Here is a 27,849-nt window from a genome sequence, read left to right as displayed (position 1 = left end):
TCAATGTGTCAGTGCTCTGGCATGGCATTTGACAGTTCTGACATGAAATATCTTCATCTATTTCCCAAATGAAATTTAATTATATTTAAAATAGTTAAACCAGGAAATATTAAATGTGAGCCTATAACTAGAAACCTTAAAGCGAATCTATGATAAACTTCTAATCGAATCGCTAAAGTAAGTAATTTTCTCTGATACCCTCCTTGAAAAATCGATAAACAACTTGAGTTTTCTTCAACCCATTTGGCAAATTATAGTTCCGTCTTATTTTAGGGCACAAAATGTACAACGGAATAGGTTTGGTCACTCCGAGAGGTTCTGGAACCAACGGCCATGTCCAGAGAAATTGGGCGCTAGTGAAACCTCATGCAAAAGATAAGAATCATAAATCGGAACAAGAGCTAGCAGCTTTAGATGTTGCATCTAATAAACAACCCAATAAAGAAATCTTGGACCATGAACGGAAGAGGAAAATGGAACTTAAATGTGCGGAGTTCGCTGAGATCCTTGAGGAACAAGGGTAGGTTTTCTTTTTGGAATTGCTGGATTATTTTGTGTTTATCGTGAACTTTTTCAGGTATCCGGAAGGTGTGATCACCAACAAAGTGAACAATTATAGAAGTATGCTTATGAATCAAGATAATGGCAAACTGGAGAAAAATGTCAATGAATGGGGAAGAACAAAGTGAGTATTAGTTTTGTTTGTTCAGAGTAAACAATGTAGTTTTGAAATCAACAGAATCTGATAATAGATTCCTGCCCGACATAAGCATTATGCTTCAAATGGGAAGAATCAACTGCATTGCTATGAGATTTAAGGGCTATACTTCTGTTTATACCTCTGCAAAACCATTTTTGAGCAATTTTTCCACATAACTCTTCTATATATATTGTCCACAACTGAATACATAGAGCAAATACTTTTAACGAGATTACATTTTCTTCCTCAGAGTATGCCCTCTGAGCATGGTCATACTCGTACTCTATTATCGGAGTAACTTTGTGAATGCAACCTAAAAATTCAGGTTTTGGTGAGAAAATCAATGTGAATAGAATTAAAGGTTAGGTTAGGCTTCCTTGGCTAGAACTTTGATAAGGTTAAAACAGAGCATAATACGTTTTATTCATCAAAATTTCAGTCCTCGTTAAAGAATTGACTAGTTTTTTGGTTAGGTCAGTCAAGGATGGAATAGTGAAAATATAATGTCTTTAACATGAGTGAATTCATCAAAATCCCGAGATTGAATCTTGTTGTTCTCAAGAAGAAAAGAATCACATTCAATGATTTTGAGAAGATATTTTAAATGGAAGCAGTGTTGTTGCCCATAGTTTCCATAATTGAAATGGATTTATTTTTCTATTAGTTTAGCATATTTTATCCACCAAATATTTGATTTTCTCAGATGATTTTAATAGTATCTTGGTGATTTTGCTTCATGGCAAAGGACAGCAAATTCAGGATTCTGATGACCTAAAGGTTAATCTTTCCCAAAAAAGAATAATTTATTGAAATGTTGTTAATGTAATGAGTTAACCTTGATTGACCACAAATCAACAATAAATTTTGAACGATTTTTTTAAATCAAGGTATTAAATTTATTGGATAAAAAGTATCTTCTATATTTATCCGATCTATGAAGTATAATTGGAATTGTTTTTTTATTTTTGAATAGGGTGTGGAAGGAAATGAAACATGTATCATGAATTTTTTTTTTCGGAAATATTGAATGTTCATTGGCCTATTTTTGTAAGAGTAACCTATTTCCTGTTGAAATCGGTCCAGCGTCTTGTGACGAAGCTTAGCGTCGTGTCCTCATCAATTATTGATCAGGACCGGGTGCGCAACGAGATAGAAAACGGCGCATCCGTTGTTTTCCCAACAAAATTCGCAAATCGCGCCTTCCCCATCCAGTGCGAAACGCGAAATGACCCGACGAGCGTCTCCCGCGCCTCTCGGCAACAAAAAGACGTCCCGACGACGTCTCGCCTCCTAATAGTCATGTAATAATGACCAGGGTAAACACAAAATCAGATATGTCTTCCATTTAAAAAAAATCTCTGATATTCAAGTGTGATAACAACGTCTTCCAACAATAGACTTAGCGTTTAAGGATTAGATTTAAGGAAATTCGATTAGTGTTATCGGTGTTTTTATTGAAATAAAAAAAATAAGGTCCGAGATGTTTTACGGGGGTGGGAAAAACCGTTACCATCCATCTCAGAACGAGAAGGTTATAATAGAGAGACTGTGGAAAGGGGCATTTTGCCAGGCATTGGTTGCGACCAAAGCGGCCCCGCAGTTCAGGAAGTACATGAGAGGCAAGCAGCATCAGCAGAGATGCTGCTGCCATTGTCACTGCGGGGATGTGGTTCATCCGCAGAACAATTTGCACGAGAAGATGCCGCCCTACTACGGCAGGAAGAAGCAGAAACAGATGATGAGATCGGTTGTGAGGTATCTACTATCATTTTCATCTCTGCGAGATTAGATAAAGATGGCGCAATTCACTTTGTTTTCGTTTTAATCCCGGCTGGGATATTTTATCTGTCGTTTTTTTATTAGAGTTTACTTAACATAGTATAACATTGCTGTAACTTGATGTATGCCATCAAACAATAGAGGTTTATTTCCCAATGAGGTGAACAAGCAAAGAGTCTATAAATACCGCCAAAAATGGACACTTTTTTGGGTTTTCACAAATATCTTAGAAGGTATCGAAGATTTGATTTGAATCGTTTCTCCCTCGATAATACTGTGGTAGAAAATTCAGAATCCAACATAACCATTGTATATGCTACAAGATCGTTTGATTTTTGACTGAAAATTTCCAGAAAAACTCAATTTCTATGAATTCAGAGCTGGGTAATCTTCAATGGAAGGATATCATGTAGTTCAACTTCGCAAGATGGTTTCTGTCCGATGTGTAGTTTTGAACAATCTCCCTTCAAACAATTTGAGGGCTCATCTTGCAAAATTTATGGAAAATAAAGAACTTCAAGTCAATGAAGCCTTCAAATTAAATGGACTTAAATTGGTTAAAAAATTGGCAACATTATTTTTTATACCAGGCGTACTTGGCCTCCTGTCGCACCCTTATAACTCAGTTATTTCGAATAATTTCCCCAAGCGAAGTTATATAGAATGCGACAGGCAACTTGAGGCACCTGGTATAGGTTATTCACCTGAAAAGTTGGAAGTGTAATGAAAATTTCTCTGAAAGTTGCTCCAAATGGTTGACTTTCAAGCGTTTCCAGCATTTTCAACACATTTATTACTTCTCAGGGGAAAATAGTATACAAATTATATATTCTCAAAAAATACGGAAATTAATTATTCAACTCTTCATTCCACCTTATCATTTAAAAACAGCCGTGTTGTTTCAACGGGCCAGGTTGTGAGTCACGCTGTGCCACCCCTAAAAACGAGCAAAGAGGGGGATGATATCGATTTTCAAGTAGAATACTTGACGGACTCACGCTTTACTAGAGCACGCTGCGTATTGAATGTTGTTTTGCTTTCATTTGTGGTAAATAGAGCGTATTTTTAGAAGCCAACAAAATGATTATCGTCCTATTGTCGGTAATATTAACCGTTTGTACTTTTGAAAACCTACAGTACGACTGTATATAAACCCGCTTTTTCACACTAGGAGTTTCCTGAAAATCTCGTGATATTTTTTTATTTTTGCCGTGAACATGGTCTGTTGCAATCTCGAACACGAAACAGAACTGAAAAGTAGGGGGTATGTATGAAGTTTTCAATAATATATTCTCATATCATTTTGTTTTATGCCTTTTTTTTTTGGTGGAAGATTTATTATCTCATAATGAAATCACAACTTTTTCTGTAATCTTTTTTCTCGAAATTAGAAGTTATTTTTTCTATTTCAGCGTAACCGAAACTCATCAGGTGGCCGAAGCACAACAGGAGAAGAATGCCAGGCTGAGAAAAGCTTTCGGCATATCCGAATATTTTGTCGATGGCAGCAGTTTCGATCCGGATCGTGAGGCCAAGGAGAAAATTGCAGAGTCCAATGCTATACAAGAGATGGAACTGCAGAAAGCTATGGAAAAGGAAAAGGAAAAAGAATTGGAGAGAGAACAAGCAACTCGATATCAGCTAGTGCACACTCCGAGTCCTGAACCGGTGGAGACAAAAGTTTCGAAAAAGAAAAAGAGAAGGCGTAAAGACAGGTGAGGAAATGAAAAAAGTCTTCATAATATAATAGATCTCCATAAGGATAAAGAGTGGATTTTCAGAATTATGACACAATTTTTTTTTTTTAGCGAATCCAGTGAGGAGCCGAAGAAGAAGAAGAAAACTAAGAAAAAGAGAGAAAGGTATTTTATAGGATAAATTTAACAGTGTAGCATAATAAAAAGAGCAACTTACCTTTTAGCCAACAATAAAAAATTGATTCCTAAAAGGTATTTAACATTATAGAATTCTTCACAACAAATTTCTAGTAAATTACAAAACAGCTCTTTTTGTGTACAAATATCCATGAGCAAAACAGCAATGAAGCAGAAAGTAAGCACATTTTATCTGCAGTTACAATGGTTGACGGTTGTTGATTGTTTGAAACATTGATTATTTATTTCCATATAGGTATTGAAAACTTCACATAAATAAACTCTCATGTCTTCATATCGGAAATATTTTTATGTTGCTTGCTTTGCGTTCCTTCTTTGCTGTTTGTTACACACCAATTATCGTAGTAAAATGCAAAACAATTATTGCATAGCCTAAATAACTCGCATACTAATTTTTTGGTGGTATATTTTTTGGCGTTCTTATGTCTCAGAGATGGCGAATGTCAGGTAATGTTGTGGTTTTTCGTTTTCTTATTTAATTATATTTTAACCTTGCGTATGTCTAGCCGACTCGACTGAATCATCTGATTTGGATTGAAGGTGCGTTTCAAAGCAATTTAGAAGCAAAATTCGTTCAGATTTCTCAGTAAAATGGCAGTATCTGCTGTGGTTATGGAAGCATTTCAGAGAATGTACTCTTCTTTTGATATTAATCACTCACGAATGTATAAATCATCAAATCTTGAGAAATAATTCAGTTTGGTTCACTAGGGCACCCTCTATTTCAAGGCCAGTTTGTCCTTGACACAATCTTTTTTGAAGAAAGTGCAAACAAACTTGAAATTTTCGATTTTTGCTAGAAAAGAGGCCTTGGAATTGATGACAAACCACGAATTATTTTGGATCACTTGAGTATATTCTCGAAATTTCCAATTTTTCACTCGGAAAGCTTCTACGACCTCTCAAGTTGATTTTCTTCTTTGTTTAGATCTACAAAAAACAAGGACAAAAAGAAATCCAAGAAAAAACACAGGCATTCATCCGTTTCTTCCGATCAAAGTGAGCATTCAGAGTCTTCCGATGATAACGAATCAAGCGATGATGAATCGGCTAAGAAACAAAAGTCAAAGAAGAAAGAGGTAGGACTATGTCTTCAAATATACACAGAGCTTGCTTGAAATGTAGAATATAGATTCACTTGGTTATGCCTTCAACATCCTCTCCGTTTTCGTTATCCTTCCGGTTTTCTAAATTTTTAATTTCAAGTGCAATATTTTCTCTACCCCCGTGCGTTTTTACCAACTTTCCCTCATCCATTTCAGTTTCGAGAGTCCCACCAGTGCGGTAAAATGAATTTCTCCCCTGCTATTGGTTGAAAGTGATTTTTCTTCCACTGGTGCTCGAAAGTGATGATCTAGAAACTGAAAAGAATGAAGGAAAATGGAGAAAAAAAGGTCGTAGATAAATAATGCATTAAGTACATATCACTTTGCGGAATTGTTAGAAAAATAACTATTGCATGAATGCCAAACTTCTGTTGATCAAAGTAAACATTGTTCTGTTTGAACCTTGCCGTCATTTCATAGGATAACCTGAAGTGCTTGCCCTTAAACTAGTAAGTATCATACAGCAGGATTGGAAAATAAGCATGCTTAAAAAATGGAATTTTGAGAAGCTGAAAATCCATTTTGAACTTGTCAACCTTTTCAAATTTCTTCATCCCAACTTCCTGAATATTTTAATTTCAAAAAATAAACTATTATTTTTTTTGTTCAGAAAAAGAAGAATTCCAAAAGGAGAAGATCCAATTCAAACTCCAGCTCTGACGAAAGGTTTGTTATTTGAAACTTGTCCACATATACCCTTTCTAAATATTTCCTTCAGTATTCCAGATAAGAAATCTAAACATGAGAAGAAAAGGGAGAAAAGCGTATCGATAGAAAGATCCAGAAAAAGATCGTTGGACAGGAGCACCAAGAAAACGAAACATTATTCACCAGAAGTGGAAAAGAAGGAGAAGAAGCATGGATCTCATACTCCAAAAAAACGCAAGCACTCCAAAGAGAGAAGTAGATCCCCCAAGAAATCAAGAGGAAAATATGAAGAGCATAGTAAGAAATCTAGAAAATCGAGGTCTTTATCATTAGATTCAAAGAGAACCTCTCACAGAAGAAAATCGTTATCGCCTTATGAATCCAAGAAATCGAGGAAATCAAGGTCAAGATCACCATCATATAAAAAGAAATACCGTTCTAAATCACCTGAAGAAGAAAAATTGTTAGATAGTAGATCGAAGTCATATGATTCTAAAAAAAATCAACGCAATGTTGGAAGAAACTCACGTTCAACCACACCAATAAGAAAACAAAGTAGATATGAAAAAAGCAAAAAGACTGAAGTCCCTAGACGATCACCTAGTATAGGAGATAGATATTATGAATCAAAAAAGAAATCAAGAAGATCAACTAGTCATTCTAGGTCGCCACTCAATAAAAATAACAGCAAAAAATATGAAATTGAAGAAGAAAAATATGATAAACAAGATTATTCTAAAAAAAAATATCTGCCCCATAAAGATGGAGATGATGAAAGAAAAAAGGAAAAAAAGAAAAATAACAGAGAGGGGAGGAACCAGAGTGTTGAACGGAGTCGATCTAGGGATAAGAATAAAGAAACTAAAATTATTTCGAAGGAAATTGAGAGAAACAAAAGAGATTCTTCAAAAGTTAGGAGAACTGAAAGAAGTAAGAGCCGTAGTAAAAGTATTGAATCTAAAAAAACATCAAACTACAAAAAAGAGGATGAGAAAAAATTCGAATCAAAAAAATCTAGATCTCCGGAACCTATCAAATCACCTGAGAAACGGCTAAATTATAAAGATGCAGAGAAATTTGAGCACAAGAAATCAAAATCGCCTGACAAAAAAGCCAAGGAAATTGAGAAACAGCATACAAGAAGCAGATCAAATTCCCATAAAACCGATAAATATGAGAAGACAACAACAAAGGAGAGAAGTACGGATCGTGACCGAGGCAGAGATAAAAGTTCAGATAGAAGTACCGAAAGAACTCAACGAAGGAAAGAAGAAATGAATATTGATAAGTTCAGAAACAGTTCTGTTACCCCTCCCAGACCTACTAAACGAACTAGAAGCCCTTCTGAGAGTTCACAATCAGAAAAAGAAGTGAAAAAATCTTCAAAGCAAATACACGATAAAAAATCACATGAGAAATCTCCTAAACTCTCAAAACCTCTACCAGTTGTCAAATTGAGGCCTTCTTCTTCGGAAGATGAAATTCCTGCGGATGATTTAGAGCGAGAAGACGAAGTGGAAGATAAGGATTTGAAAATCCTGCGTTTGTTAAAATATGACCTTGCGGCGAAAGCTAAAGACGTTCTTGAAAAAAAAATTCAAAAAGGGAAGTCGGAATACGAAGAACGTCTCAGCAAATTATTGGAAGCAAGAAAGTCGAGTATGGCAAATGAGAAAAAAACCATTGAACCAAATGTTTTTGATATTAAGGTGTTACCACTAAAAAGAGATATTTCTAAGAGTCCTGTACAAAGTAAAAACTCTAAAGATATTTTTGATATTTATTCTGAAAACAGAAGGGATAAAAGTTCGAGTAAAGCTTCCTCAAGAGATCGAAGTGACTCAAGACCTAGAGATAAGAGGAGTAACTCAAGGACAAGGTCTCCAAGTAGTAAGGCTTCCTTGGCTGCTAAAAGTAAAAAATCAAGGTCTAGGAGCTCATCTCGATCAAAGAGCAGGTAGGTCACTTGAAACTATTTTTTGTTCATCGAATTATGAATTTGTTGTTCATAACTGAAATAATCACTGTGTTTTTAGTTCCAGAAGTAGAAGTAATTCATCTTCATCAAACAGCAGTTACTCAAAATCATCAGGATCTCGATCAAGGTCTAGGTCAAGATCATATTCCAGTTCATCATCCTCATCCTCCTCTTCTAGCCGTTCTTCCAGGTCAAGATCCCCATCTATCCCCAGGAGGCATGGGTCACCCTCATTTCTTGACCGCAGACGGATAACAAGGTAGGAATTGGTGTTCACTTGGAGCTAGTTTACAATCAAATCAATCAGATTCGGCTCATTTAAATTATTCAAAAATTTATTCTCATAGTTATTTAGAGAGTAATATTATATTTCACTGTATTCTTTTTTGCATTCACAATGGTTTTTTTTTTCATTTGTAGATACTCTGAAATAAATAAATGTTCATTATTATAGTCGTTTTGTTTATGAATTAGCTGACTAGCAGCTTATGAAGTTTTATTTTGAGAAGGTAAGTGTATTGCATGGCTGTTATTTTCCGTTTTTATTTCATTTCTGCGCATGTTTTTTAGGACTAGGTGATTTTCTCAACAAGTTATTTTATTGGGAGAATTTTTTATGTAAGTAGATTAGACTGTGTTCCATGCTTGTTTTATGTGGACTTTGGTTAACTAATGGTACTAACAATCCTAACCTCACTAAACTCGCTGATTAGCGCAAGGAAGCGACCCATCCCATATCATCGACAAACACCAAGCTCTCTTTCTTCGAGAAGTAGCTGCAGCAGTTTGAGCCCTTGGTACAAACGGAGGTCAACTTCTAGATCTGCCAGCCCGTTCTCCAGATCTCAATCAAGGTCTTCGATCAAATCAACAAGATCTCCATAACACTTTGTCAAAAGCTTAGAACTAAAATTATTTGCTAGTATAATTTTGAATTAGCAATAATCTAATTTTTCCAAGAAGAGCTTGGTAACAGTTAAGGAATGATCTTAGTTTTATGCTGAATTATATTATGTAATATAGTGGTTCAACAAGAACTAATCTAACTGATATATTTATCTAGAACGTAGTTGTATATTTAAAATAGTCTAATCAATACTAACTTGGTGAAAGGAATATAATTTTTGAATTATTAGAAATTATACTCCTTTGCACAATTTGTGCAATAAGTGAAAACTGAGCCTTCAGTATGGGAAGCTTGAAAGTCTTGCAATAATGAATTTCTTTGGGAATCAGGCTGAGATACTCAGCTCAGATACTACATTACTATATGATATAATTGTAACATGAAAATTTTTATTAAGATTAATGTTATATACACAAAAAAAATCCTCAATATTCTTAGTGCAATTTAAGTGAATTTTTCTAGTCTATATTATGTGTGATAATTTTATTTATTTATTATTATTTATTCTATTTATTCACTAACTTATTTATCAATAAAATGTGCACAACTCATTTATTGTGAGTTAACCCAAATGCTTTGCTAGTTTTTTTCCTATGGGGCATTCTGTTTGTTACTCAATTTGCTTGGTTTCCCCTTCCTCATTGGAGTGCTGAACTTTTTGCAAGTACCACAGTTGCAGAGTGAGTCAACAGAAATTTTGGGCTGGGAAAATGATTCAATCTTTGCCAAAATAGACTCTACTTAGCGCATAAGCTAATTATTTTTTACTTTATAGGTTTCTCTGAAAGTGGTGGTTTTGGGCTTATTAGCCTATCTTCAGTGTAGGGTGTAGTGTAGCACTGTAGTCTCGAGTGGAACAGATGAAGCCATGAAATTTATTTTTTGTTCCCGGTATGTATATTTATAATTGAAACAATTGACTGGTTCAGGAGATATAATTTATTTAAAAAAAAACAATACAAGACCTGAATCTGTTATTAACGTTACTGAAATCTAATTTATTTTCTAAACAAGTTTGATAATCGGAAAATATTTACACTGATCAAACACAAACTCTGGAGGATTAGTTGAATCCTTTTTATGTCCCCCGGCCAGCAACTTCAAAACAATAAAATTGGTTTTACAAATTTTTATTAATTCAACCACTTCGCTCTCTTGCGGTATAGTCTCTAATAGCTGTCTTGCCTGATGAAAATGCTTACAGCCTCCAATGTAGAGATAAGTGCTATCTACAGGCTGATGCTGGAAGTTCTGTAAGGACGTCATTTCGCGAAACTCGGCGTATTGTACAGGCGGTGGTGTTAGGAGATTCTGAAAAGGGGCGAAACGGTGTTCATACCTAACTTGTTCACAGTCGAATTGGGGGTTTGGCACTTGAAGTTTGCCTTCGAAACGAAAAGCTAACAAAGCCTGGAAAAATGAAACGTTTACAATATAATTTTACACTTGATAAAGAGAGGACGTCTTACTTTATAATATCCTCCACACATATTTTGCAAAGCTTGATAATATGCTATGTCTTTCATATAAGGCCTAGGTTTTTTCTTATGCTTTGGCTTCTTTTTGTTAGCGTTCTTTTGTTTGTTGGTGTCATTCATCAAATCGTTCTCTACTAAGAAACTATCAGCTCTGGTGAGCGCAGATATCAGCCATCCATACAGAAATTCGTAAAGATACCTAAATAGCAAATACACTAAATGAAAGAATAAAACAATTAAAGAAATTCACTAACCAATAAATGTAATAGAACTCATGGGCAATGTAAAGTTGCAATTCGAACCCAGTCAGAAGGTACATTATCATGATTCTCAAGGTGTGATACAAAATCCAGGTGCCAAAACAGGCCAAATGCTGTCTTGACACGTTGGAACTCGCTGCAATATTATGGAGAAATGCGTCAACTCTCTCTGCCTAGAAAAAAAATTTACAAAATTTTTCCCATGTGACTGTATGAACTCACCTCATCTTGCAAATTGCTGAAATCTTCCAAGAGATGTGCCAATTTGTCTCGCTGACGCGCCCTGTTATGGCCACAAAGTTGTAGGAAGTTCGAGAATGGTCTAACGCAATGCGTCAGGAAAGAATCTACATATTGTTTAGCCTGTGGAAATAAACAATGATAAATGAGTTGATTTGTCAGCTTTTCATTTCATTTGAAGGAAGTTGACCTGACTGAGAGAAAAATATACCTGAGTATTTCCTTGAAGACTTTTCACAGTCAATGAAGGTGGGGCAATAAAAGATTTAACAGCATCTCTTAATTGTTCCTTCATGAATTTGCTGTTATTAACTAAAATCAATGAATTTTACGAATATGATAATACAATTAAATCATTATCTTTACCTGGATAAACTAACTGCAAAGCTGATCTAGACAAAATACATGGACCAGTTTTGCTATATTCGATAAAGAAATCCTAAAATAATAATTGTGTAACAATATGTTTCTTCAATATACTTCTATATCTCACCAAAACTTGATTCAAGCCATTGGTTGTCGACAACCTACAAACAATTTTCAGTCTATCTAACATTTCTTCAAAGTAAATTAATGCTTCTTTCTTTGGTTTGATTTTTGTATATCTTGGGAAAGTTGGGGGCAACAGTCTTTGATTTATCATAGGTTCAAATCCTAACATACTTGATTTTCCATCTATAAGAATGACAATTTAATATAGAACCAAATTAATTGAAGCAACTCCTCACCTTCTATTCCCTCTATTCCAAAATCTACTGTATTTTTCACATGTTGCAACATGTCCAGTGCTGTATTCAACAATCTTATGTTATCTACATTATTCAACTGATTTTCTTTACGTAAAGAAAGTAATGACTGATATAGTGCTTTTATGAATTTTATGCGAGAGTGTTCTGCTTGGATCAGTTCAGCCTGAAGAAAACATTTTGTACTTATCCTAATGACCAATACTCATACTTACATTATCTGAGGATTTCAACTTTTTAGACAGTTCTTCTTCTATTTCTCTCAACATTCCCGACATTCTTTGTTCAGAAATTTCAGGAACTAAGTAATATCCATACTGCATAGGCTGAAAATCCTCCTCTTCATATACCATTGCCCTGAAAGAGTTTGAATAACACTATGGTACTAGCGTACAAAGATGAGCAGAACTTTAAAGCTTACTTGTGTATATAATCTTTGAGAATTTCTACGAGCTTATACACAGATAATGAAAATACTTTCATAATTCTGTCTTCTATCATGTAAGGTTTATGCAGATATAAATTAATGAAAACGGTTTGTGCCAATGAGTGCCCTTCCAGCCAAGAAACAATGCAAGCAAGTGTAGTATCAATGATTCCTATTCTTTCTTCGCTGGTGAAATCTTTCAATTTCAAGATATTTTGCTGAAATAACCTTTTTATTTTGAATCTCACAACTGAAACGTTAAACAAACCTTGACCTGTTCATCGAAATCCATAATATGTTTAAAGCCTCTATTGCACATCATTCCTGCATCCATTTTGGGATCCATCATTTCAATAGCTGACATTGCTTCAAATAACCCGAACATATCATCATGTAAAAGTTCCCCCAGAGCTAAATCTAAATAAGACATATTTTCTTAACTGAAAACAAAACAGCCAATACACAAACCTTTAACAGAACCCATGAATTCATTTGTTATATCGTTCCAATTGTATACATGGTTTTTTTGTCTCATGAGTACAGTCATTCCAGGTTTTTCACTATAAAGAAAATATAGTTATTGATGATTTGAATTAAATACGGATTTTTATACCTTGAGCTAGGGGCAGATTCAGTTGCTGAAGAATCCATTCTTTTCCATTCAATTAAACCAAGATTTCAACTAGTTTAAGTAATATATCACTCACGTAATTGAGATCTGGGTTTGAAACATGTGAAACTAATGGAGTAGATTTTACGTATGAACAATTTCGACTAAAATAATAAAATACTAATAATCGTTAGAGGTGAAATTTATTTATAACAAATTATAATTATTTAGAAATGTCTAAAATATTTTTGAGGTTATGTTGTTTGTATGACAAATGACGGGTTCAGAAAATACAGACTACAGAGTAAGAAAAAGATTACCCCGAGGTGGACAAGAATCAGGCTTTCGTAAATACATGTACTTTCCGAATTTAATTTATACTTTTGAGCGAGGAAATAAAAACCCCCTCGAAAACTAAATTCCCCTGCGGTTTTTGAGAGAGCCATCACTACCTCGTCCAAAAATACACGTCCAGAAGGGAACACTGATCTGTTTTGAATAGTTACTTCGCCAATTTTACTTTATGAGTATCGCATTTTTATCGATGATAAAACCGCGTTTGTGGAGAGGAAAGAACAGACTTTTTATGACTCGATTCATTTAGATATTCCTTTTCCAACTATTAAAGACAGGGATCTCCATGTCTTCGTCTGGATGAAGGTAATGGTTCGCTGTACTGCTGCCTACTTTTTATTATCCCCAATCCTGTCTTGGCTATAGTGTCTTGATATTCCGACATCCCTGTTCTAGGCGCAAACCATTCATCAACCAATGTTGGAGTCCTCGTGAAAGTAACAGTAGGACACACGTCAATTGCTGGTCTTGGAAAAGCGTGATATCTGAAGATATGGGGATCTCTATATCCTTGACCTATGCCTATAGCTTCAGTTTTCACTGGAACACCTACAGGTGAGTCTATGTCAGCTTGCAACTTCCTATATTTCACCAAATTCAGTCCTCGTTTGGTGTAATCGGTTTGGTATATGGTTTCCATTTTGACATCATCCGTGTCGCAAGGGTGGTCCAGCACTTCTCCAGATAGTAGTGCCATTTGATTGTTGAGCTCCTCCAGCTCCTTGTAGAGCATGTTTTCCTTTTTTGCCAGCATTCTGTACCTGCCCATTTGAGGATCGTACAAGTGGGCATCGCAGTGGCAGTATGGTTCAACCAATTTGGCGACATAGTAATTGTTGGGTTTTGTTCTCTGAGGTGGCTGAGATGGTCTGCTTGTGAGCGGTTTCGGATAGGGCCAGGTGTAATCATTCTTGCTCATGGTGGCAAAGGCATCTTGGCCGACAGTCATGTTGAACTGAGGGTGGACAATTCACGACACTGAAATATTGACGGAAATCGGGGGACTGGAATTTTTTACATACTCCACTATAAACTCGTAATATTCAAGCCCACATTGAATTTAATGAAGTAGAATTGTCAGTGAGACACCTACAGTTTCGAAAATGTGTTCTGTCTGACAGCTCCATCTTTTTTCTTTTTCTATATGTTTCGGAAGTCACTCTTGTGAGTTTTCAAGGCATCCAATGATAATTGGAGAGGCAGATTTATTTTTGAAGGATACTTTCATTTCCTAGGAATAAGCTCTTTACATTTTGAACATGCAATAGACCATGTTAGTGGGTCATAACCCCTTACTAATTTATATCCATCAATTTGAAATTTTCAATTTCGACTTTTATATTCACACGAAAGCCTGAGCTACATCTTCCAGGATTTCTTTTATAGAACCTATGACCTACCATACCTACCTATCTATACCTATTGCAGTTTTTTTCGAAGAAAATTTGCGTATCAAACTTAAATTTCTCAATAAAAAATGTGAAGCCTTTCCGTGTCACGTCCAATGAATATCAATGAATATTTTATCGTTTGGGATTGTTGGCATTGGAATCACCATAACAACGTTTCCTTGGCATCAACTAAAGATTTTCATTTACGCACTATAGTGAAGAAAGAACCCACCAACTACTATAATTTAACTGAGTGAATTGAAAATCCATTGCGATGTGCCTTAGCAGGTGTAAAGTTGAATAATTTGGGTGAGATTAATCATTTGAGTCTTATGGTTTTATGGAAACTCAGTATGGGCATTTTCAGGCTAAATCAATATGGCGGAACTACTGAAGTATAGGGTGAAAAAGAAATCAAGGAAGAAATGCAGGAATTACTGAGGTTTAAGCTCATGTTATTATTCACGTTTTCATAGATTCAGTATTTTCAAGTGTCCAGTATTCGTATTAATAATCAATTCAATCAAAAATGATGATGATCCAGCTGTTGCATACATTGAGAGAACTTCCCTACTTTTTAACGGTCCTTGAGAGAAATATGACGTATTTGAGGAGTGTGATTTTGTATATTGGAAATTAATTGATTCGTTTTCATGTCATAAGTAATGAAATTGTTAATTCATACATAAACCATGCAAGAGTCAGTTAAAAAGTGAATTTTTTATATGTTGAAAGGAAAAAAGACGTTTTTTCACCGTAAAATATGATTTGGGATTTCCTAATGAATGAAACGGATTGAGTACTTATAAATAAATAAACCATGTATCTGTTAATTCCACACAAGCATCACTTTTGAATCTTTACACGTAGAAAAAAATCCATATCTTTTATGGAAATTCAAATGAAATATTTTCTTGAGCTCTTTCATTATCACCAGATTCCACGAATAGTTTAGAGTTATATTAATATACCGATGATATTCTCCACAGAAGCAATAGCTTTCTGCACCAGTTATGAATAGGTATCCTACTGAGTACGTAGATTCTAATCCTTTGAGGAACATGAAAATGAACCCTTAGAAATGCCGTCCAATCAGTGGTATCATTATTGTGATTATATACGCATAATCTATACAATTTATGATACCAACTAATATAAGAGTAGTTTATTAATGTAGTTGGTAATGATCTAGAAATAAACACATAAGAATGTAAATAAGTGGATTATATGAATAGATAATAATTAACGAATTGGTGTAAGTTCATCTTCATCTACTTCTGCCTATATGTATAGATTCCTCAAGAAATTTTTAGATGAGAGGATATCAATAATACAGGGTGCTCCTAAATTGGAGGTACAATAGAAGAGATTTCGATTCGTTTTCGAGATACAGGGTGTTTTAATGAACTTTATAGTCTCTTGTAGTTTTGTCGTATCTGTTACCGATTTCGAGAAAAAAAATTTTGAACGATTCTCTCGAAATTCTCTGGGACACCCTCTATACTGAGTGACACAAAATGGAACACATGCCTACGCAAGGTATGGCACAACTGATTTCTACAAGATATCGCTTACAATCATTTCTTAGAAATATATGTGAATAAACCTCCGACTATTTGAATAATGATATATGTGCGTTATTCAGTGAGATCAAGCAATTTCCCTTGAGTCATCAGATCATTTCTTAGAGGCGAGAGGGGGAGATCCATATGTTTATCCGCTTAGTTTTTTACCTGCCCGCTAGGTAGCAGTAATAAATGAACTGCATTCCATTGTTATTTACCATTCTGATCCAACAGTTGGCGCACCGTATTAATACTCAAAAAATAGTTGAATACTCGCGCCATTCAATGTTCAGATATAAGGCGAATTCTGTAAATCATGATCTCGAAATCCAGGAAACAAATTATGACCAGAGACCAGACTACACAAAGAAGAACCTTTCCGTTCTGTTGAGTTTGGTCTTATCCAAGAATGATAGTTGAACTTTAGAATATTAATGTCCAGGTGTTACTAATTTTTGTCACATAATTAGTGGTACATGGTGCTAAGAGCGACAGAAGAACCTTGGCGGTTAGGCTCTTTCGTTACGATGCACGCGCACTGGCATAGGTAAGCGCGAACCAGGTAAAACAGTTGGAGGGGGAAAAACAAGTTTGAAATTTTTAGTTCGTAAAATGCCAAGATAGTGAAAGCATTATTCAACCGTTCAGCATTCGCAGCCATATGATAATGCGAATGCTCCCTTTATCAATAAAGAATGACAAAATAACAATGTGGAGAACTGTAGAAAATATATCGCTCCATCATCTGACTTAGTTCGAGGTAACATCCGTTCAAATACGTTAAAATCTAACGAACACCGTCGGCAGGTGTTTAAAGGTGAACACAGACAATCGAGAGTGTCTTTCAGTCAGCGAAATGGCCAGTTTTGTGAATATTTGAGTTGTGCGAATAATTTTTGTTGAATATGAAGGTGACCGTGTGTTTTGGTAATGTGAGAGTAGTTGTGCCATGCGGAAATGGGGATATATTTGTTAGGGACCTGATCAGAGAGGCTACGTTGCGGTTCAAAAAGGCTACAGGAAAGGTAGATAGAGCCAGTTTGTTTGTATTGATAGTTTTTGGTTATGTTTTTGAGATAAACCTAAGATTGGTTGTTCAGTTAACTCAGCCACTGTTTGGATGAACTATCGCTCCATTAAATATGATAAGAATTTTGTTTCAAACATTGGTCTTTTGTGCCTTGCTCATTACAGGTTTTTCAGGGATGAGAAATACCGCATTTTATTCGTTTATTAGCATTATCAAATATTCGTGATAATTTCTTTGGATAAGTAACGCAGCTGAGAATTTCTTCAAGATTATTCCACAATTTTTTACATTTCTTCCACTTGATATGCAGAGTGCGCTTTCAAGTGTAACTGTTAATTTTTCTGATCTAATCCATTATGCTCGGGTAACGTTTTTTTCGAAAACAATAGAAACAATTTCATGATTGTTTGCCGTCAAATTAGATGCAATTAACATATTCCTATTAAAGATTGTAACCTGCCTAGTGTTCTATTGTCGATTGTTCGAAAACACAGCTACATTTTGTGATTCAAAGCGTTTCTGTCGATTTTGTTAAAAACCGTTATCATTGAATAAAAATTCACAGAAATGCCGTCTTATTGATATTATGCCAAACATTCGTTGTGAATAATTAGTATTATATCATACGAACATTAATTTTACTTTACCAGACGACATAATTGTTATTTTATATCTTTCGTTTTCAATCTCATTCATGCTCAAGTTTGGTTTTGATGGGAAGAATATTTTGTGTGGATCTCGTATGTAAAAGTTGAATTTTTTACGACTTGATGAAAAATGATCCAATTTCACAAAATTGAAGTTTCAGTGTCCACCTTACTGAATATTAATCGAAATAGTTCTACCTTGTTTAAAAAATGATGTTAGAATGAGCAACGTCGGTTTCATGGTCAATATTTATTTATATGGAGCTCGTATCTCGACCTTGAACTCTATATTTGGTTGAAATTTGTTTTTATGGATCATTGAGTGTTTAACTGGAATTTGAATGAAAAATGAGGAACGCACTGACGCGAAGTCTGTAGCTTTTGCTCTCGTGTTTGAATTATATTGGAGCGATCACCCATCCAACTGCTTCACTAACCGAACGCTGCTTAACTTCCCGGAAATAAATTTTACTGAATAACCACAAAAATGCAGATCATATAGAAAGTTTGTTTGCTGAATCTTTGAAAAAATCGACCATTTCTTCGATATCCAGAATCGACAGTTTTTATAGACAAAAATTATGAACTCTAATCTCTCTAATACAGATTGTTCGAACGTTCCTCAAGCTTTACACAAGGTCGAATATCGCCAATAATTCTTCCTTATTGATCATGGTTTCTACGTTTCGAAAAGAGCATAGAGCCGGTCGTTTATGTATACCTAGTCGACTCTGGTATTTTCCGTTTCACTACTCCGTTTGACTTCTAGAATTCCTCGCATTCCGAGGCATCTGGTATGTTCCCCATCTTCTCGAAAAGTCACTGCAGTCATTTTCTACTCGAATGGACAATAATAACGTAAAAAGAAGAACGGTAATCCGGTGCCGATGGCGTCGGGTCTAGTTGTCTTTTGTTTCTCTCGTAAAATGAACCACTCCGGTCGAGATGGTCATCTTCGTCTCGGATTTCTTCTTGCGCAAGGGGTCTCGTGTTGCTAAATCGATTTCTTGGCGATTCGATTGAAAAAATAATGTTGCTGAGAAATTGTCTGACGGCTAGGTTATACAGAGTGCCTATCTGAAAAGGTACCACCTCAAATACCTCTGCCCCTATGAAAAATCATACAAAATCCAAAAAGGGGCAAACTTTGGTTCGTAGGGGGATATTTATCAATTTCTATAATCCTTGTGAGCTTGACCACAGCAACCACTGAAATCTTAATTGGGAAGTGAGTGACATCTTGTTTCGAAGCTAACTCGATTCAGAATCTGGATTCATCCCTTAAGATATCTAATGTTACTCCATTCAAGGTCCCAGTTCAGTTGTTCTCTGCACTAAGCTAGTCCATCACTTCGTGGCCTAAGAGTGAAACGTAGAACAAACACTTATACAAAGTTTTTCCAAGACTGCTAATCAGTGAGCTTGAGTACTCCTGGGATAGTGGTAGGCATATTCTACCCCTAGCTCTTTTTATACAAATAATCCCAAATTGCTTGATTGATTGATTGTTTCTGGTACTAGATAAAGTAATACCTGGCTCCATTTTCTTGAGAAGTCCATTACTGGAATTGGAAATCGTTTCAAGATATCTTCAATTGTCTTGATGATATAACCACATTTTGATGTTTTGTCTATTTCGAAGATGTGACATCACTTTTTTGTTTTTGAAAATATCTGAAAACGATTAAAACTTTCTTTCACTTTTTTTTCGGGAATACGACACCATATTCCACTTCTTTATCTCTTGTACTTAGGTTGTTTTTTCCATCCCTAGTACAAAAGATAACAAAAAAATGGATATAGTGTCGTATTCCCAGAGAAAAATTGGCTGAACAAAGTTTTCATCGTTTTAGATATTTTGAAAAATAAAGAAGTTATGACAAATTTTCGAAATCAGCAAAATATCAAATTTTGGTTATAGGCACTGTTGCCAAATGGTAAACTAGAAATGAAGCGATTTAAATTTTAAAACCTCATATTTGAAGAATGATTTTGAATAGTTTCCGCCGTGCATTTGAAAAAATCATGAAGTTTAAACTTGCATACTGTGATAACCCAAATTGAGGAAAATTCCCCTTTTTTCTCATAGTATCTACACTTCACAAGATAGTCAACTGAAATTTGGCATAGATATTACATTTTAGAGTTCTCACCACGTGACATAGCAATTTCGATAGAAGATCTACAGGGTGATATTTTTTCTGGAACACTGCCACCTGTTCCTCTGCAGAACTTTTTTTTGGTGAGCAACTGTTAATTTGAAAAAATGTAAAAAGAAGCTTTGTTCTTATACTGAACTTTTCGCTCCCTTGTAGTTTTGTCATATCTACCACAGATTACAAACTGGCCTTCCTATCATAGTTACGAAAATTTCGAGAGAATCGTTCAAAATTTTTTTTCTCGAAATTGTTGGTAGATACGACAAAACTACAAGAGACCGTAAAGTTTAGTATAAGAACAAAGCTTATTTTCACATTTTTTCAAATTAACAGTTGCTCACCAAAAAAAAGTTCTGCAGAAGAACAGGTGGCAGTGTTCCAGAAAAAATATCACCCTGTAGATCTTCTATCGAAATTGCCATGTCACGTGGTGAGAACTCAAAAATGTAATATCTATGCCAAATTTCAGTTGAATATCTTGTGAAGTGTAGATAGTATGAGAAAAAAACTTGAAAAAAATTCAAACTTCAACACTCTGTATCTCGAAAACGAAACGTTTGCGACCCCATGTTTATGGGACTTTTTTTTCTTAAACTCACTCAAGGAATCTCCCCTTTTCGTTTGTACGTTCAATTTAGGAACACCCTGTACACAGGTCTAATTTTTGGTTGAGATACTGTACACTACAGGGTTCAAGATATCTCCCCTTATATTCATCTGACAAGCTCGAGTAAATCCCGGATTTCCTTCTTGGAACCAACTACAAGGCGTTATTACTTCATCATCTCACTTCGAAATAAAGTTCACATGACCACAGAAGGTTTGGTACGGATTACGATACTCATCCACCCTTGATCCAGGGTAGTTTGTCCATCCATTCCTCCAATACAGCAGCACTTGCCCCGCACCATCGAGATCGTATTGAATCTTCATCCTCGTCCACGGCGCTCTGTCCGACCTTCGTGGAAACATCGTCCGGCTCTAAGGTCACCGGAATTCCACCGTGTACCATCATCATCCCGCCTCGACGGGGCGAAGGCTGGTCGAACGGAACATCATCGGAACGGGGCAATCCGTGTGGTTTTTGACTGATCGTTCGCTCCGAAATTATCTCTGATTACGTCGTCGTGAGTTTGTACGTTTTTTTTTGTTCGGGCTCCTTCTGCGAGTCGCGCATTCGTCATTGGTTTATGTTAATCACGCGTTTCCGAGTACGATGCGGAATAATAACATCTTCGTTTCTTTTCGTCGAATTTTGGGCCGGGGTAGGCGTGGTGGATGCAGGAAATCCAGATGTAATCAGAGCGGGATCGAGGAGTCGATCAACGGTACAAGAAGGGATTTTTTGTTGGTATTATTGTGATGTTGTAACTTATGTATAGCAGGCGTTAATGTTGGGCTTGGGGGAAAACGAGGTTTCACGAAATGGAGGCGCTCTGTTGGAAAGTCAACAATGGGGAATTCTCAATTTGGGTTATCACAGCATATGCAAGTTTAAACTGACTAATTATGAGTTTCATTTCATGAATGAATGAGGTTTTAAAATTTGAATTGCTTCGTTGCTAGTTTACGATTCGGCAACAGCGCCTACTAGAAAAAAAAAGAACAATGGCTTGTTTATAAAAAACAGCTGTTGATTTACAGCCATCATAAGGTGCGTATTCACTAGCGAGCCTCAACAGCAACCGGCCATAAAAATCCCGTAAAATTTTACGACCTTCCTCGTTCGTCGCAGACTTCATAGACAGCCATCTTTGTCTATCTCATCAAGAAAGTGTATTTGTTGTCCTTTATTATCAACGCATATTTCAGTCGATGTTGCCAACTTGTGCAATAGAAACGAAATGCTTTAAATTTTAAATACCCATTTTTATTTTTCATTTTTGTGTACTTAAAATAATTTTTTTTTTGAAAACTGTTGAAATGTTCCGAGAAATGTTCATTTCAAAATGTGACGTTTCAAAGATAAGCCATAAAAAATACATAATTTTCATCAGAAGGAGTATTCCCTGTTGTCTAGGACAGCCTTTCGCATGTGTGGCCTTATCACCCTCTAGCTCGAAAACGGTCAAGGAAATGAAAAATTGCTTCAGACAAAAGTTGTATAGAATTTTATGATCTACAACTTTCATAATGTATACAGAATCGATTAGAGGTACAGGAAGGGAGATATTCTTAAAAAATGCTTTGTTATCATCTTCAAACTGTCAGATTAAGAAAACCCCTCCTGATTAGTGTCAGATTAATGGGTCAACACGTCTGCAACACCGAGATTAACCATACCATCTGTATGAAAATCTAACATGGGCATAGTACGAGGATATGTTGAAAAATTCTTAGCCTACTATAGAACCAAACAAAATGTCAATGTCATAATATTTTATTACTCAACATATTCTCCTCTTAAATGGATACATTTATTAGAGCGAACCTGCAACGTCTCTAGACCTTTCAAAAGAATGTTTCTTCTTGCTCTGCAAACCAGACCTCAACAGCTTTTATTACCTCCTCGTTCTAAGAAAATTTATGACCTTTTCAACTTCAGTTGAGGAAAGAAATTATAGTCGGATGGAGCCAAATCTGGTGAATAAGGGGGGTGATCTAGTAATTCAAACCCTAAATCACGAATTTTTGCATGGCAACATGAGATTTGTGTGCAGGGGCGTTGTCCTGCAAAAACAAAACACCTGTGGATAGCTTTCCGCGTCTTTTCTTTTCAATTTTTTCCCGTAGAGTGGTCAGTAATGTCGAATAGTAATCCCTTATCCAAAAAATCAATCATGATTACTCCATGGCAATCCCAAATAACTGAAGCAAGAACTTTGCCAGCAGATTTTTGGACACGAAACTTCTTAGGTCTTGGGGAACCAGAGTGTCGCCATTCCATCGATTGTTGCTTTGTTTCTGGATCGTAGAGATGTACCCAAGTCTCATCCATAGTAACAATTCGGTTCAAGAAGTCAACATCGTTTTCAAATCGAGCACACAATACATCCTCGTATTTATAAATTCGAGGGATATCCTGAGGTTATCTATCACCTCAAGGTAGATGTTAAAAATGACTACATATTTCGTTACATCGTAAAAAAAAAGTAGAAGTATTTTATTCTTCCTCCAACAAAAAACTGAGAATAACACTTAGTATGACCTAGTAAAAACCAATACAAAAACAATCTCCCACTCTCAATAGAAAATATAAATAAAAAATACTCCTTCCTTCCTTTCACTCCAGGTAATCGTCCGGTATATCCTCCCCCTGCGCCGCCCTAACTATCATGTTCTTGTTCAGCGGCTCCTCCCCGATGAACGTCCAGAAATTCTCCATACATTCCATTTTGTGGGTGTCCCTGTAGGTCTTACAGACTATGCAGCACTCGACGCCGAAGAAGGTTGGCATGAACTTGTTGTACTGCACCGCCAAGTTCTGACCGGAGGCTGAATGCTGTATCATCACGCGAGACCTGGGGCTGACCACCGAACCCGACGTTTCGTAACGTACGTTCGGGTTCCAATCCAGCAGCTTGAATCTAAAAAAATCGATTAAACTTTAGATCTACCAATCTTTCCCACCAAATCCAAGGTACCTGCACTGATTGTCAGCAATTTGTGACATATGAACCTCCCTCTCAACGCCAATAGCACCCATGGAGATGCTCTCACATCGCAGATACAGCGGCACCTTTCCATCGTCTGCTATCTGTATGAAGAAGTCTTTTTCGTACAAGACCGGCTCTCCGCATGCGTCATGGTCGCATCCTACTAACTTGAAGGTGTTCCTCACGCATGGCAACTTACCCGCCGCTGCACTCACCGTACAACCGTGCGTCAGTTCTTGCACCGTGTCTATCTCTCTGTCTGTGACGACTCCAGACAAATAGAGGCCCTGGACGTTGCCTGGAACCAAAGAAAAGGGTTACTAATGGTCTTCGTTGAGTTTCTATGTTTAGGATCTCAGGGCTGCAGACAACTCATACTTTCAAATACCCCAAGAGCCATGAGACTGGCCTTTCAGTCAAAAGACCTCAAAAGTATCTCTATTTTGACCCATCCAGATCATGTTGCTATGGAGCATCTAGATTTGTGATAAAAGGCTATTGTTTTCCTGAATATCTCTCGGCTTTCCGTCGATTTACTGTTCTGGTATACCAGAACCAGTTTGGTTGGTGACTAGTCCATGTTGAATAACATAGCTAAGCTCGTATGTCATTTCTTTCCTATTCCTATTGTCCTAACTCTCTTGAAATCCACTGAATCCATGCTAAATATGAGCCTTGTTTTTGGTCATTGCAATGAAACATCTCAGACCCTGGTGCCATTAGAGCCTCAGACTGAATTCTAGAGGCAGCAGAGCAGTCAGCATGAAAATCTTCTGATACTCTCACTGCTTCCAGGATCCTTCTGAAATCCACTTGATCCAGTCGTTCTAAAACTCTGGATTTCCCGGTCACTAAGAAGTTTTTTATGTGCTAGTATAATAAAGCCTTCAGAAGCAAGAATCACCTTTCTCTCTAAGCTCAGGGGTCAATAGATTGGGAACATCTAGAGCCTTTATGCGATAATTATAGCCGTGCTTCAAGAATTCGGTGTCTGTGGACAACCGAGTTGGTCTCAACAAATTCCTGAACATCTTCTTGGTCTTCTGTATGAGAAGGCTGCACCTTTCTCCCTTGTATTTGGTGTAAAGAATCATGTGTTCCTGCAGCGCTTTATCTTCGAACCAGTTCGATATTCTGCATGGGGCACCGTATATAGTACGATTCTTCAAGATTTCCTCCCTCTCCAGCTGCTCCCTCTTCATCTTGTATTCCATTTTGACCCTTCTCGTTCACAATATCGAAACTGAGACTGATTGTCACCTTGGCAGAGATCAGTTTGACGACCGAACCTTCAATTTTTGTTGTTTTTGTATTTCCTCGAAGTCGTGCCTTTTTTTCGTTAGCAATGATCGAGCCTGAATCCCAGAAGAACAGGGAGGAGAGGGAGGAGATGTTCTCGATAAGACCGGCCTTTAACGCGCCCTGCAAGCTGGGAAACTGGAACGAAGACCTGTTCCTGAAGGAGGAACAGACCACTTTTGCTGCGTACAAAAGGGAGAGGGGCCAGATGCTGCTTCAGAAGACCAGGAAGATGTTCCGAAACCTGTCCAGACCGTTGCAGCTGTCTCATTCTCTGGTGATGTTGAAATATGGGGAAAACTATCAGATAGTGGCGCCGGATATACCGTGCGAGAGCAGTAGATCTAAGGTGCGACCGGTGTATCTGGCAGGTTTGGTTACTGAGAGGGAGATCGATACCAGACAGGAGTTTTCTCATGGATCTGTTATTGTGGGGTCTGTGGATGGAACCCCTTGCGTCAGGAATACTTTCAGATTTGTTGGTGAGATTCTTTTCCTGTTTTTCTGACGAATCAATCAGAAAATTGTGGTATCTTTCACATACTTGTTCCTCTTCAACTTGGCAAAAGCAAAATTTGGCTCAGGTGTCTCTAATTTTCGAGTTTTGAGCCCAAATCCATATGGTTAATGATGTCTTGATTCACCAGAGACATATCTGATCCCAGGATGATAAACGATTGTTGTCAAAGGTTTTTAAGACCCAACTTCAACATTCAGTCTAGTTCAGTTCGAACATCAGAGGAGAATTTCATACTTCTGCCTTCTGTGATAGATATTATCACGGTCGATGCTTCACTGAGCTACAGGATGTCATGCCTGCTGCTGCCAGATTATCACGCAACATTAGTGCTGCAATTCCTTCAATAACACCAAGAATTGTTCACTGAAAATTCTTCTTTCATCGACTGGAAATTGATTGGACACCTTTTCAATTTCAGCAATTCAAAATGAGTATAAAGAGGCTGCCAGTTTCAGTCTAGGGCACCAACCAGGTGGTCTGGATTTTTAGTTTTGGCACAGAAATCCTCTATATGACATTCAAACCATTATCCTTCTTTTAAACCTTACGATAACTTCCACAGGTTGTGATAGAAACAAAACCGGCGAGCCCTTAAACTACGGCGACCACTTCTACCTGCAAATCGTCGATGCTTCCACGGACCCCCTGTACGTACAGTGCGAAAACACCTTCCCCCAGCTGGGCTTCCACCTCAACCCCACCCTCTCCAAGTACACCGACGCCTACTGCCGCTTCAAGATGCTGCACTTCAACCCAGCCGTGAGGTTCGAGCACGAGGGCTCCTTCGTGAAGGCCAGCGAAAAGGTCGTCATCCAGAACGTGTCCACTGGCAAGAATCTGGCCGTGGAGAATTCCCTGGTCACCACCTTCTTCGGCAACGAGTACGTCATCAGCTGCCACACCTTCAGGGACACGCACAAGATGGAGACGGCGGAGAATATATGGAAGGTGGTGGGAGAGGATCTGCCGAATATAAATGCGGTCGTGAGGGCGGCCAAGGGCGAGGAGGTGCCGGACGAGTTGATCAAGTGAATTGGAAATAAATGATCGATTGTGTTGTTGTTTTTTTATTCTGGAAGATTTTAAGATTTAAAGAAGTAGTGATTCTCCTGGTAAAATCAGTTGGAGAAGCTTTTCAATTGTGTGCAAAGATTCTTGAAATTATCCATTACCATCGGGTTTGTTCTTTAAGAGGCAGAAATATTTGTAATCGAAAGAGGTGTAGAAAAGAAACTATAGAAAGGGCGATCAAAGCTCTGATATGAAAGAGACGAAGCGAGGGACGTAGCTGTCTTAGGTCATGTAGCAATGTATCCGACCTTTAGTACTAGGAAATTGTCCGATGTATCTAGTTTTTCTGCACAACAATCATGAGAATCCTCAAACAATATAAATTCTATACTTATAAGACTCCAGTTCTGTGGTCAGTGAAATGATCAATATCAAAACTACATGTTCGATATCTGTTTTTCGAACGAGTGTTCATACTACCTAAACGGCATTGTAAACTGGATTTGAAGAAGGGGACCCAGCCACCCAGATCACCTGATCTGGCTCCACTGGACTGAAATCCAAGATTTACGCTACCCAGCCTGAGTCAATGGATGATTTGCGAACTCTGATCATTAATGAATGACGTCAAATTACACCAGAATGTATATTGATGTTACCTGGTAATTGGAAGTACTCGCTCTTATTGGTTTTTGGTAAATGAAGTTATTTGGACATTACATTAGACGAAGGCCAGAAGTGAGTGTTCAAACAAACGGCGTCAGAACAGGAGTTTTTGTTCTTAAACTAGGAAATTGATTCTTTTATCTCGTCAATTGTGTTATCTTGGGATATCTCTACCCAGCACTTGAGCACAAGGTTTTCTCTACATTTGACCGTATGTTGGGCGGTTTTTTCGGAGTAAGTCCATCATTCTTGACGTGTGACATATTTCGTTACACCCCTGAGACGTCTTAGAATAAAGCTCGCCCCTATGGCTTCTAATTGTGTGGATATCATCATCTGTAATCCAACACTTGAAAAACGCATTTTTCGGTAAGTACCTATAATACACCAATACACAGATCTCCTTTGTACGCGTCGGTCAGATCTTTGTAACGCAATATCCTGACGAAAATGAGACCGATGGAACATGTTGGAAATGTCGTTAATTCGTCGTGAAATATCGACCTGTTCCAATGTGGGACAGCGTTTCCGGTTTTCGGAAACAATTCGGACCTAGGACAATGCCAGGCGACTTTAGCGAGGCGCCAAAAAGGGTCCAGTTCAGGGGTTCGACGAATGGTCTTTTGTTGGACAATTGACGTCTCGAATTTCCGAAGATTTTTAAACTTTGTAACTTTTTCCGACAGGTTTTAAATATCGAATTTCTTCGGGGAAACAATCGATATTTCATTGGTTCAGGCTAATTTGACGTCTGCAGATTCAGTTATGTACGTGAGAAATGCGAAACAGAAAACAAATCTTTTGAACAGGTCTATCCCAGAGTCCATGGACCCACAA

General features: G+C 37.0%; 6 protein-coding genes and 1 long non-coding RNA gene across 10 annotated transcripts in view; 4 read left to right on the top strand and 3 right to left on the bottom strand.

Annotated features, from left to right (window-relative positions):
• The first annotated feature begins 17 nt into the window (after window positions 1-17).
• Window positions 18-9,320, top strand: LOC123313247 (serine/arginine repetitive matrix protein 2). Of its 3 annotated transcripts, XM_044898033.1 has the most exons (10): window positions 18-177; window positions 274-520; window positions 578-685; window positions 3,892-4,194; window positions 4,288-4,341; window positions 5,303-5,453; window positions 6,091-6,146; window positions 6,199-8,085; window positions 8,165-8,365; window positions 8,820-9,315. In XM_044898033.1, the coding sequence occupies exons 2-10, from the start codon at window positions 282-284 to the stop codon at window positions 8,989-8,991; spliced, it is 3,171 nt and encodes a 1,056-aa protein (XP_044753968.1). In that variant the 5' UTR covers window positions 18-177; window positions 274-281; the 3' UTR covers window positions 8,992-9,315. The 3 variants fall into 3 exon arrangements, with proteins under 3 accessions (XP_044753968.1, XP_044753969.1, XP_044753970.1); XM_044898034.1 differs by lacking the exons at window positions 18-177; window positions 274-520; window positions 578-685 and adding an exon at window positions 1,919-2,455 and having other exon boundaries at window positions 8,820-9,320; XM_044898035.1 differs by lacking the exons at window positions 18-177; window positions 274-520; window positions 578-685 and adding an exon at window positions 3,682-3,743 and having other exon boundaries at window positions 8,820-9,318.
• Window positions 9,321-9,934: 614 nt separating this feature from the next.
• On the bottom strand, window positions 9,935-13,023 carry LOC123313806 (N-alpha-acetyltransferase 35, NatC auxiliary subunit). The gene is made up of 13 exons (XM_044898831.1): window positions 12,778-13,023; window positions 12,633-12,724; window positions 12,433-12,581; window positions 12,159-12,382; window positions 11,953-12,094; window positions 11,720-11,903; window positions 11,485-11,666; window positions 11,358-11,430; window positions 11,203-11,303; window positions 10,974-11,114; window positions 10,746-10,924; window positions 10,483-10,690; window positions 9,935-10,423 (listed from the first exon to the last, which is right to left on the bottom strand). Exons 1-13 carry the CDS (start codon window positions 12,813-12,815, stop codon window positions 10,019-10,021), a joined length of 2,118 nt encoding a protein of 705 aa, XP_044754766.1. The 5' UTR covers window positions 12,816-13,023; the 3' UTR covers window positions 9,935-10,018.
• LOC123313807 lies at window positions 12,961-14,251 on the bottom strand. The gene has a single exon (XM_044898832.1). The coding sequence runs from the start codon at window positions 14,075-14,077 to the stop codon at window positions 13,397-13,399; it is 681 nt and encodes a 226-aa protein (XP_044754767.1). The 5' UTR covers window positions 14,078-14,251; the 3' UTR covers window positions 12,961-13,396.
• A 437-nt stretch (window positions 14,252-14,688) lies between these two features.
• LOC123313731 lies at window positions 14,689-15,769 on the top strand. Its single transcript, XR_006537766.1, has 2 exons — window positions 14,689-14,828; window positions 14,887-15,769. It is a non-coding gene; the product is annotated as an uncharacterized LOC123313731 (long non-coding RNA).
• A 910-nt stretch (window positions 15,770-16,679) lies between these two features.
• Window positions 16,680-27,849, top strand: part of LOC123312845 (partitioning defective 3 homolog) — a 73,525-nt gene continuing 62,355 nt past the window's right edge. For both annotated transcript variants that reach the window (XM_044897380.1, XM_044897375.1), the window contains exon 1: window positions 16,680-17,109. In XM_044897380.1, the coding sequence (XP_044753315.1) occupies window positions 16,990-17,109 (120 nt within the window). In that variant the 5' untranslated portion in view covers window positions 16,680-16,989. The remainder of the gene's footprint in view (window positions 17,110-27,849) is intronic.
• Window positions 23,005-24,790, bottom strand: LOC123312847 (cilia- and flagella-associated protein 161-like). Its single transcript, XM_044897381.1, has 3 exons — window positions 24,421-24,790; window positions 23,505-23,814; window positions 23,005-23,447 (listed from the first exon to the last, which is right to left on the bottom strand). The coding sequence occupies exons 1-3, from the start codon at window positions 24,728-24,730 to the stop codon at window positions 23,144-23,146; spliced, it is 924 nt and encodes a 307-aa protein (XP_044753316.1). The 5' UTR covers window positions 24,731-24,790; the 3' UTR covers window positions 23,005-23,143.
• LOC123312848 (cilia- and flagella-associated protein 161-like) lies at window positions 24,778-26,390 on the top strand. Its single transcript, XM_044897382.1, has 2 exons — window positions 24,778-25,297; window positions 25,898-26,390. The coding sequence occupies exons 1-2, from the start codon at window positions 24,862-24,864 to the stop codon at window positions 26,365-26,367; spliced, it is 906 nt and encodes a 301-aa protein (XP_044753317.1). The 5' UTR covers window positions 24,778-24,861; the 3' UTR covers window positions 26,368-26,390.

Source organism: Coccinella septempunctata, chromosome 5 (genome assembly GCF_907165205.1).
Source record: "Coccinella septempunctata chromosome 5, icCocSept1.1, whole genome shotgun sequence".
NCBI lineage: Eukaryota > Metazoa > Arthropoda > Insecta > Coleoptera > Coccinellidae > Coccinella > Coccinella septempunctata.
This window is presented reverse-complemented; position numbering and strand designations above follow the sequence as displayed.

Coding starts and splice junctions, on each gene's coding strand:
- LOC123313806 (XM_044898831.1), bottom strand. CDS start 12,815: ATGGATTCTTCAGCAACTGAATCTGCCCCTAGCTCAAG. Junction 11,431..11,484: donor ATGGCTTGAATCAAGTTTTG/GTGAGATATAGA, acceptor TTATTATTTTAG/GATTTCTTTATCGAATATAG. Junction 10,925..10,973: donor TCAGCAATTTGCAAGATGAG/GTGAGTTCATAC, acceptor TTTTTTTTCTAG/GCAGAGAGAGTTGACGCATT.
- LOC123313247 (XM_044898033.1), top strand. CDS start 282: ATGTACAACGGAATAGGTTTGGTCACTCCGAGAGGTTCTGGAACCAAC. Junction 686..3,891: donor AATGAATGGGGAAGAACAAA/GTGAGTATTAGT, acceptor TTTCTATTTCAG/CGTAACCGAAACTCATCAGG. Junction 8,086..8,164: donor TCATCTCGATCAAAGAGCAG/GTAGGTCACTTG, acceptor CTGTGTTTTTAG/TTCCAGAAGTAGAAGTAATT.
- LOC123312847 (XM_044897381.1), bottom strand. CDS start 24,730: ATGGAATACAAGATGAAGAGGGAGCAGCTGGAGAGGGAGGAAATCTTG. Junction 23,815..24,420: donor CCCTGAGCTTAGAGAGAAAG/GTGATTCTTGCT, acceptor CTTTGGTTCCAG/GCAACGTCCAGGGCCTCTAT. Junction 23,448..23,504: donor ATTGCTGACAATCAGTGCAG/GTACCTTGGATT, acceptor CGATTTTTTTAG/ATTCAAGCTGCTGGATTGGA.
- LOC123312848 (XM_044897382.1), top strand. CDS start 24,862: ATGATCGAGCCTGAATCCCAGAAGAACAGGGAGGAGAGGGAGGAGATG. Junction 25,298..25,897: donor GAATACTTTCAGATTTGTTG/GTGAGATTCTTT, acceptor TAACTTCCACAG/GTTGTGATAGAAACAAAACC.
- LOC123313807 (XM_044898832.1), bottom strand. CDS start 14,077: ATGACTGTCGGCCAAGATGCCTTTGCCACCATGAGCAAGAATGATTAC.